At 39.9% G+C, this 11,173-nt stretch overlaps 1 protein-coding gene across 1 annotated transcript in view; it reads right to left on the bottom strand.

Moving 5' to 3' along the window:
* Nucleotides 1-858: 858 nt before the first annotated feature.
* LOC310878996 (interferon-induced very large GTPase 1-like) overlaps nucleotides 859-11,173 on the bottom strand; it is a gene marked incomplete at both ends in the record, with an annotated part of 14,016 nt that continues 3,701 nt past the window's right edge. The window contains 4 exons of the mRNA XM_083793412.1: nucleotides 859-1,932; nucleotides 2,503-5,595; nucleotides 6,252-6,289; nucleotides 6,513-6,624. Coding sequence (XP_083649538.1) covers nucleotides 859-1,932; nucleotides 2,503-5,595; nucleotides 6,252-6,289; nucleotides 6,513-6,624 — 4,317 coding nt within the window. The remainder of the gene's footprint in view (nucleotides 1,933-2,502; nucleotides 5,596-6,251; nucleotides 6,290-6,512; nucleotides 6,625-11,173) is intronic.

Here is an 11,173-nt window from a genome sequence, read left to right as displayed (position 1 = left end):
GTTCTGCATATTATTCAACAGAATGTGCAAGATTTGGGAATCTCAGTTGCCTTTAAAAACTAAAGTTAACCATGCCTTCTTCTAATACATTTTCATAATCAAAACCACATGGGGCCATCTATAGGTCTGTGAGTGAGTCTGTGTGTCTGGCTAGGACTAATCTTGCAATTTGCAATTTCACAAGTTCACAATTTGTGAACTCAATACTGCCACCATCTTCATTACTTTTGCTCACTACTACGCCACAGATGTATTATTTTTTAAATAATGTGTGTTGTATTGTGCATATTTAGCTGTTAAGTGTTCTTTAACACTCGCATGTCTGAAGTAAGGCCAGGCACCACACAAGCTGACTTCAGGTCAAAAATACCTTTGTTCATGCAATGTTATTGGCTACGGTCTCCAGAGGCTTTGACCTCCCCCGGTGGGGTAGAGACATTGTTATTGTCTACCGTCTCCAGAGGCTTTGACCTCCCACAGCGGGGTAGAGACATTGTCTTTTAAATTGGACAATGGGCTGTCTGTGTGTTCAAGTCCACTCCCGTGAGGGGAGGAAGGGGTTGAGGGGTCAGTTTGACCGAAAACGAACAGGCAAAGATGCTATAAGTATGCCTACATTCCTATTTAGAAAATGTTTCAGATGTAAAAGAAAAAAAAGAACAGAGTTGATTTGAATCGAATATTTACGAAAGGTCATGGGAGGAAACCTTCTGAGAGCTTCACGGGCAAAGATAATCAACTTCAAAATCTCAAAATGGGTCAGAAAGACCTCAAAGACACTCAAGTGTTAAGAGTCATCAAACGACGGTATCAGATTCTGTTACTTTGAAGAGGGTTGTGAATGTTTCAAGTCACAGATTACATCTCCTTCAAGCTTTCAATAGCTTCCTCTTGGGTGATCTCTTTCCATTCTTCTGGAATCCCTTGGCTGTCCGCAAACTTTTTGCCATAATTCTTCTCCAGTTCCTCTTGAAATTCACAGACAAACCACTTCCAGTAAAGCAATTTTGATTCATCAGGCGTGATCATCCAGTTGGCATACTCTGGACCAGCTTTTCGATACTCTTTGAACAGAAAGACCTCATCTGAATCTGCTGAATTGTAGAAACTTCCATCACCTCCAACCTCTGTTGTGCAGAAAGGAAGAAAAAGTATTGGTTTGTCTCTAAGGGACCATCCGTAAATCCCTGGTGAACGATGAAAACGGACGTTGTGATCGTCAGGAATGTGATCCTCTAGGGTGTTGGTGCAAATGGCGCCACAGAACGGACACTGTGCCCAGCAACACTTGCACAAATGGTCGATGAGAATTTGATCTGGGCTCACACGGACATCCTCCGTGTTGATCGAGAGGCTGTTTAAATCCTCCTTTATGGAACGGAGACCTTTCTTGATCTCATCTTTAAGAAAATCAAATTGGTTTATGTCATTGAAGTTTTCATAGCAGTTTGTGTCGAATCTTAGATCATCCTTTAACAGACTGGAAAACTCCTCCAGCCACATGTTGGTGTCTCCTTTCCGAGTCGTGACTTTCTCTGTCGCGTCATGCACTGCTTGATCCAGAAGCTGGCACACATCCTCCACATGATTCTGCATGATACTGAGTACCTTGTCATGGTTGGTGGTGATGTATTTCTTAACCTTTTCTTTTATAAATGTCTCCAAGTGTTTCCTTGGACTTGTGATATAGTTCATGTAACTGTCAAAGTCTGCTCGCTCTGCCAGTGATCCTAAAACGTGTCTCTCCAAGTTCACCCTGTTCCCGCTGAAGGGAGGGAGACTACTTTTCATCTCTCCAGCCAAGTGAAGGGCGGTCTTGTCATAGACAGACTGAGTGGCAGACTCCTTCAGTTTGCTACAGAGCAGCTCACCGAGCACAGCGGCAGAAGAGTTTCCTTTACAATAGCTTCTGAACGCGTTGTAGTATTGGTCCTTTTTGTTTTCCAAATGAGTGAGTGGATCATTGTTGATCTTGAATACTTTGTGAGACTTGGAAAGACAACTCTCTGCAGCTTGAAATACATGAAGCAAAAGATCAACTTTAAACTCAGGTTTAAGGGCGTATGTCTTGTCTGAATCAAATTCTTTGAACTGGTGTATGACCTTCTTTGCTACTTCTTGCAAGTAACTGCTATTGTAGCCTCTGGTTCGAACAGGTTTGCTCTCAATCAAGGTAACGGATTGATCCACAATATTGCGGATGAAGGTTCTAGCCTTTTGATAAGGAAGTAGGTCTGCACTAATCCCAATCCGGTTCCTAAAGGCAGAGATCCTGCCTTTAGGGCTTACATAAACTGAATAATTCCCTAGATTTGATAGGTTTTTGTAATTGCCACAGCTTCTGCTTTCATGATAATGCTCAATGCCCATCTCCTGAAGGATATAATCTTCATCCTCTTGCATGTTGATCTCTTTTATGGAAGGAATATCAGCTTTGAATTCAGTAACCCAAACTTCCCAAAGAGCATTGAACTCCCTTTTGATTTCCTTTGCTTCCTTTGCCTTGCCTTTTAATTCACCGGCAAGTGTTTTGCTCTCCTGTAGCAGCTTGTTCTCGTACACCGTCTTCTTATCATCCAGCTTCTTCCGAGCATCTCTCTGCTGAATAATTTCCTCTAGCTTCTGTTTGGATCCTTTCACCAGGTCATCATGGAAGTCTTTAATTTTGGTTTCAAATCGTCCTCTCCACTGAAGCAGTATGTCTTTATCTTTAACGGCATCAAAGTGCTCTTTCATCTGTTGTACCACTTCTTCATGAGTCTTGTTCATTCCTTTGACGAGCTCATTTTGAATCGTGTCAATGGTTGTGCCATTATCAATCCTGGTGTGGAGTTGGTTTTCAGTACTCAACATGGCTTGCCTTAAAGCAAAGGTCCATTTCCCATATTCTTCTTCAAGTGTTCTGTACACTGAAATTTCCCTTGTGTTTTTGAAACTGAAAACAAAGTTTTCTTTCAGCAGGGCATTCCAGAGGTCATAGATGGTGCTTTTGAATTCTGACAGTAGAATTCCACGAGAGTCTTTTGCTTTAGAGAGGATCATGTCCTTCAGCTCTTGGATGCTCTCACTATAGCCCGGGTTTGGAGGAGCCATGGGTGGACTGCCTTCCCACAGCTGGGCAAAGTATTTCACATCGGTTTCCACATCAAATGAAATTATATCACTGAAGAACTCTGCATTGACCACTTCCTCCTTGGCAGCTAGCTTCGTCATCGCATCAAGATCTTCTTGTAGTCGTCTCTTCCCCTCCTTGTTTTTGTTACCAGCCTCGATATCTGTGACATTCTGATGAACAAACATACAATTTGGAGTCATCTTAACCTTCTTCATCCTCATGAAGGCCTGAACGGCAATGTGAAGAATGTCTTGCATGTCAGACGTATTCTCTCCAAAGATGTTGATCAGAGTCATGTTTCCCAGGCCAATGACAAACGTTGCGAGTTCGTTGTCATGGTGATACGTATTCTTCCCCGCCAGCTCGAGAGCACGCAGTCCTTCAGTGTCCACGACCAGGACGTAGTCAAACTGGAAGACGTCCTGTTTCTCCTTTGACAATTTCACCAGCTGCATGAAGGCTCCTCTGGTGCACCTGCCGGCGCTCACCGCAAACTGCAATCCAAACATTGCGTTCAGCATGGTGGATTTACCGCTGCTCTGGATGCCTAAAATTGACAAGACAAAAACCCTCTTGTCTCCCAGTGTCTTGATGACCTCGTCTAGAACACTGGTGATCCACGTTAAAGGCACGTGAGCTGCATCTCCGTCCATCAGCTCCATTGGATGTCCTGCGATCATGAGCTCTGCAGCCAGCTTAGGGTATTTAGAGTTTCCTTCTTTCTTTGGAGATGCATGAGCTTCGTACATTTGTCCCAATTCTCTAAGGATGTGCTCAAATCCAACTGTCGCTGAATACAGTTTCTCGGAAATGTCTTCCAACTCCTTTTGCTTCTCCTCCAGTTGTTTTGGATTGTCACGCTTCTTTTTCAAAGCCAAGACCGCTGACCACTTTGCATCATATTCCTGGTTGATTTGATAAAGATCGTCTGTTGAGAAGGTATCCAGTAAGATTCCAAACCATTTTAGGAAGTAACGTTTTTCATCCCCTTTCAGAGACTGCAGGTTTTGAACAAACAGCTTCATCAGCTTACTGGAGGATTTGTCTCGTTGTTCAGTTCTTTTTTGCTCCATTCCCTTTTCTTTTTTAGATTTATCTTTCTCCTTCTCGTCTCCTTGGAGACGGTACCGATCTTTATTGAGTTTGCACCACTCATGCCACATTTTGCCTTGGCATGGCAGAAATGTGTCTTTGATCTCTGAAAGCTTCTTTCCTTGAAGCAATGTCAGAATCTGCACAGCAGCAGATTTCCCTCTTTGGCATGGGCGTTCAGCTTCATCTGTTCTGATTCCAGAGACACTTGCCATGGTATCAAGCTGGAAGGATTCATGTGGTGTTGACAAAATCTTTCTAAGTATTGTTTTCAATTCTGTAGCCACATCTGACTGACTTCTACCCTTCAGACCTATTTTATATTTTCCTGATCCTATCCCAACTGTAGCAGAATCATCATCAGCTCGGAGACAAATGAGATGATTTGGACGCTTGCAAAGGTCTGACAGAATTTTCCAACCTTTGTCACCTTTTCCCAGAGTAGGTACAAGGACAACGTTGACTGAAGCCTTGTTGATCAGTATCTCACGCTGTTTTTCATGTAATACAGCATCTCCATGAAGGTTACAGAAGGCAACGCAGTCAGAGAAAGCGTCATTGGCTTTTCCAGCAGGGTAATACCAGGCAATCTCTGCCATACCATCTATCAGGCAGTGAGATTTGGTGGCGCCTGGACAGTGCCTATGAAAGAACGTGCTGTGACGGTCATTGACTATGGTATTCATCAGCTGAGATTTAGATGACGACAAGGTGTCATCATCTCCGACAGAGGTGTCGGAGCCAAGACGGAAAAATGACACCATAGGTGTCTCAGCTTGACAGATGGGCATGTTCTTACTTGTGATGGCACCTGATTTATCAGTCACCTTCCAGGATTTTCTGAGTTGTCTAAAAGTCCATAAAGGACACTCGATATCCCCTGTGAACGGGTCTGGCACTAGCAAAGGTAAGGCATACTGACACTGGGCTAGTTTAGTAATCATGTTCTGCCTGAGGAAGCTATCTGAGCAGTGAAACACAGCCATCTGAACATCCATCGGATGGACGTGGCTCTGCTTCAGGCTCTGGCTAGTGTCTACATTGGAGCTGAATATAAAATCACAGTCACCGTCTTCTGTGTAAATGTCATCAGCGACTTCAGTGGTTGCTGAATGCTTGTCCTCGGTACTGCCCACTGCTACTGGGATGTACCTGGCTCTGTGGTCTAGCATCAACAACTTCTGAAGGAACGTGTGAGCTACGTCTTTCTCAGTTATTTCATCATGCTTCTTTATAGCAGGTTGAATTCTCAGAAAGTCAGCAGTAGTCAACTTATCTTTATAGTGGTGTTTGAGGTTAAGTCTAGAAAACAGTTCATCGACTTTCCGAAGTTGCTCTTCTGGGATGATCTTCTCTGAATTCTTCACAGGTTTGTGCACTTTGCCAACCTTTAAAAAGAAAAAGAAAACACATAGAAAACAAAGTTAATACATTTCCACATAATGATGTTAAAGGTAGTGTAAGTGTTTGTTTAAAATAAGTGTTAAAAAGCTCAATATTGTGATAGTAATCATTGCTGTAGAGTGTGTTTTCAGTAACAGTGTTAAATAGCTCTATATTGTGACAGTAATCATTGCTATAGAGTGTGTGTTCAGTAACAGTGTTAAATAGTTCTATATTGTGACAGTAATCATTGCTATAGAGTGTGTGTTCAGTAACAGTGTTAAATAGCTCTAGAGTGTGTGTTCAGTAACAGTGTTAAATAGCTCTATATTGTGATAGTACCCAGAGTGCTTGTTCAGTAGGGTCTCCATGTCTTTAAACAGAAAATGCATTGCAATCAGGATGCACAGTCAGGATACAGATTGGCTGAAATCTTGTCAACTACCTGATAATGCCTTTTCTGTTTATTAAAGAGCTGGAGAGACATAGAGACCTCTGTTACTGAACACACTCTATAGCAATGATTACTGTCAGAATCTAGTGATTTAACCTTTTAACAAAATATATCACTCACACTACAATTAAATCAATCAGATATGATGCAAACAGTCCTGCAGGTCAGGACTATAATGCACTTAACTTAAAAAAACAGATAACTTACATCATCCTTGTTCTTGACTTTCTCTTCAATGGTGGAACCTGTTTGAATCAATAAGGATTGAAGAAGGTTAAACCTACAGTAAGCATCTTAATGCTACTTTAAAAGCTAAAGGTACATTATTTTGTAATTGCAAATGTTTTCCTGAAAGTCATTGCAAAAAGCTATTGCAAAAATGTTCTGGTTTTGTCCGTTTTTGTTGTTGTTATTGTTTAAGTTTAAATATTCAAGTATTGACATTATGAATAATTGTACCTGTCTCACTTGTATCAGGATTAGTGCTGCTGGTCTTTGAAGACTTGTCTTCTTTTCCATCCTCCTTCTCTGAGCTTCCAGGACCATCCTCCTTCTCTGAGCTTCCAGGACCATCAGCTTTCTAAGAAAATGGAAACATTCCACGTGTGAATGATCTGCAGAAACATCTGTAACTTTATTGTGTAAGACAACATGGAAGACTGTCTTACTTGGCCCAGGACAGATACCGTATGGACCTCAGTGTTTGAATGTTTGAAATGTGAAAAATGTTTTCCCCATAATATTATCTGATCAGTATGTTATTCCATTTGAATTGTACACTCTCTTTTTTATTTACTATTTTGAAAAAAAAAAAAAGTAATAGTTAAAATAGCTACATCAAGACGTTGTGAGCTTGTAGACTGGCTATTTTAATTATTCAAAAATGTTTTTCAAAATAGTAAAAAAAGAAAAGAAAAAGGAAAGGAAAATGAGGTTCTTGCAGACTGGACGTGTTTTTTTGTTTGTTTATTTTTTTAACTAACAATAACTGTATGATTGTTTTGAACTTAAAGGGATATTTCACTTTCAAACATGTTTTGGGTCATTTTAATGTCTATTATTCAGGCGTTTGTGTTTTACCACAGACAGTTGCTTGATTCAGTATTTCAATATTTGATATGAATCTTTAGGGATGTGCCAATGAGACATTTTGGCCGATATCAATACTGTATAATTAATAATACATAATAATGAAACTTTATTTGTATAGCACCTTTCATGACATGAAATGCAGCTCAAAGTGCTTTACAGAGCAATGGAGAAAAAAAGAAAAGAAAAGCAAGGCATAAACATTAAAACACAAGAGCAGTAATGCAATACAGTAGCAGTAATGCAATACAGTGAGGACATTAATAACAAAAAAATAAAAGATCATCATGTAGGTGGATTCATTCACAGTTGCTTGCCTGATTTGGTTTTTGGAGGCTTCTTAGCTTATTTCTGTCACGACAGTTGCCACCACTGGCAACAACCCATAACATATGTTATGTAATCTGGTAGAGGGCCATGCCAAACGGTGACTATGCGAAGCCCATGACGATTGGTCAAATGGTGGCGCTATAGCACTCAATTGAAAATGCAAACTTTGAACCAGGGGGGCAGTCAGCCAGATATTTTGTGAAGCCTCATTTGAAATCGGTAGTTCATATAATGGCCTGTTGTGGCGCTGGACCGGACCCAAAAAGCCCCATAGCTCCATAGAGGCCCATGTATTTTGGCCCAACTTCACCTAGACTGTATTACCTTAATAAACATGGTCATGAATACTTTCTTCTTCCAGTCACTAGTTTAAAGTCTCATTTCTAATGTCATAATATTCTTTTTGGAAAATGATGGTCCCATTAATTAAAAAAATGACCATAAAGAAAAAAAACCATCGCGTATGTTCTGAGGGGCGTGGCTACCATTACAGTCTATGATCGGGATTCCCCTCCCACTCGAGTCAAAATAAAAACCAACGGAGAAGAAGGGGGGAAGTCCCGCCTCGTTGTCTGGGCAGCCAATGACCAGCTGGTATACAAAACGGAGCCAGCCAATGGCCAGCTGGTACCAAAGATGGCGACTTACATCAGGAATTAGCATATTATTACAGGCTTCATTTTACGTTCATGTTAGACCCGGGGAACGCTTTGTCCATATTTTTTACAGTCTATGCTTTGAACGTGAATATCTCATGAACCGTTTGACCGTTAGCCATGACACTTTGATACACACATGTGTCTCCTCATGCCGAACAACTTTTGTGTTCTGACTTTTGACCTCTCACCTTAAGATCACCCGCGAAAACACACTGTAGTAATGGATAATGACATGCCCAAAATGAGAACACACATTCTTGTTACCAAATCACTGAATGGTTTTCCTGTTTACAATGTAGTCACTGATTGTCTCTGTGTAGCTCAGTCAATAGAGCTCCCACCTTCGGTCCACAAGGTTGGGTGTTCAAAATCCGGGTACTGACAACTCAGCTCTTCAGTCTTATTTGTGCATGTTGTTCTTATTGCGTATTGTCTTCTTTCTTGGTGCCGCCTTATCGCTGCTTGCAGCTATATTTGTTTTGTGTTTGTTGTTTCCTCTTCTTCTCCTTCCGCCTAGTAACTAACTATAACTAATTACTTTTTAAAAGTAACTTGAACAACACTGCTGATTAGTTATTAGACTGCAGATGCAGCAGCATTATTGGCTTAGGAATGGAACAAAAAACAAACAATTCAAAGAATAAATAAAATCTTCCTCCTGTGTTAATAGCTGAATAGGATATGGGGCAGGTCTACGCTGCTGTATTTTGTATTAGTTATTATGGTGGTACACTGTTTTTCTGTGGTGGTACTTGGTATAAAAAGGTTGAAATCCCCTGCTTTAAAGTAAATAATGCAAAAACCATTTGAAAGGTATGTCATCTTACCTTATTAGTTTTCTCCGTGCAATCTGCATCACTTGAACCTATTTGGATTAAAACAAATAATAATAATAAAAAGGTTAAACAATACAGTTCACATCTCATGCTGTTTCATTTAAATGTAAAAATCACTACGCCGGTCATGTAAAGAACGTCTGATTAGATGATAAAATGAAAGAAATAAAAAATAAAGTGAAATATCCCTTTAACTAACGTTGATAGTGTATCACAAGTAAGACGCGCAAACGCGGGAAGCGAACGCAGCTCGTAAATGGCAATAACAACAATTAGAATAAATTACATACTTTTTTAAGGTTTTCTTTTTAAAGTTCTCTTTTTTGTGTTTTTTTAAGATTTTATTTTTAAGTTAAGTTTTTTGAAGTTAAGTGTTTTTAAAGTTTTTTTTTAAGTTAAGTTTTTTCTTTTTCATTTTAAGTTACGTTTTTTTTAAGTTAAGTTGTGTGTGTGTGTGTGTGTGTGTGAGTGCGTGCGTGTGTGCGTGTGTGTTTTGTGTGATACAGCTGCGCCCTCTGGTGGCGGGCGGGTGGTGTAACAGCGGGACAGACACACACACGGACACACAGACATGATCTGTAGGGTCTCACTGCGTTCGCAATCAGCTGCATTGCTCACACGCCTTTATATCTTATCTCAGCTACTATGTGTAAGATTATTTGTTTGGTTTTTTTTATTGATCTCTATCCCCTTGCCCCCCCCCCCTCCCCTTCTTCTTCTTCCCTTTATTCATAAAAACGATGGAGTGATGCACAAAAACTAATTTCACACTGTTTTACACTTTTAAACTTGATATGTGACTATAGAGAGTATGCACATGCATGATTTTCCCATCAGGACACGCCCCCCCATCTAGACTGAGTGGCAAAACATTGAGCAGCATGGAGTGTTGGAGTTTGGAAGCGCTCGTTGGAAATCACTCAACTCTCCTATGTACCACCTGTTTCTAAATATCACATAATGCAGGAGGCAGCAAAATGTTGTGTAATTGAAACAAGCACTTCCGAACTCTGACAGAGAAAGTTCAAGCTTTTCGTACAGCTGCAATGTTGGTGAGTTTAACATTGTTTAATGCAATCAGACAGGACCTTTCTGTTTGGATGAATGGGCTGTCAAGGCCAGAAAGTAGTTTTTTGACACTCAGTAGGCGTTCCCGCATAACGTCCAAGTACGATGATGTCACGCGCATATACCGTCTATAAAGCTGACATGTTGTTCATTTAGGACACACTACAGAAAAATAGGGTAAAAATGTTAATTAATAGCTATCACAATGAAACTTCTCCAGTTGATTACTTACATTAAGATTAAGACTTGGCTTTTGTATCACAAGTTTTCTGAAATTATATGTTTAAAAATGCTAATTCGGCATTATATCTGCTAATTTGCATACTTTTTGGGATAATAAATCTGAAGATTGGATAAGGCCCTGCAGGTTGAAAATTATTGTTTCGTTTTCTTGACATAGAGACAGGAAATTATAAATGAGGGGATTTTAGATATCTCTTCTCATCACTCCAGAAATCAGAAAATACAGGCCATTTTTGCCATGTTTTTAGGAATAAAAGATGTCAATCATGCTATGTATATATAATTATATTATATGAATATATCAACAAACCTTTCTGTAAATACCTGCAGGATATAGATATGAATAAAACTGGAAGGTTTGGTGTATGTGAGCAACTGAAGTGGAGATTCTTTGTTCCAGGTATGAGGAAAACTCAATTTGGGAAAACTGCCTTTTTGTATTGATAGATAGGTAAAATTCCAAAACGTGAAGCCATTATTTTGAGACACAATATCTCATCCAATACTTGGCAACAACATGTCATTCCATATACCGTTGGAAAGGTTTGGACCTCGAGCTGACTGTGGTTTGATCCACATGTGGTCATAATTGGATTTTCACCCAGCAAAACGAGCCGTCATTGTCTAAAATAAACATCTAAATGTGTATTTTGAATGTTTATTTTGCATTAGTTTGAAAGAAGACATGTGTAGGAAGCAAAATAGCAAACATTCTCAAAACAATTTCCACCTGCCATATCTCGCCTAAATATGCATTCATTATGTTCAGTTGTGAGAATGTGTTTTTCTTGTATTGACCTATAATAAATGCTTCTTACCTGCTGTCTCCATTGTGTCTGAAGCTCTTCTCAGTTGTGTCGTTATCTTCTCCAACTAGTTGTCATCTCTCAGCTTCAGCAATCAG

The sequence above is a fragment of the Protomyctophum parallelum genome, assembly GCF_964188405.1.
Source record: "Protomyctophum parallelum genome assembly, chromosome: 21".
In the NCBI taxonomy this organism is placed as follows: domain Eukaryota; kingdom Metazoa; phylum Chordata; class Actinopteri; order Myctophiformes; family Myctophidae; genus Protomyctophum; species Protomyctophum parallelum.
This window is presented reverse-complemented; position numbering and strand designations above follow the sequence as displayed.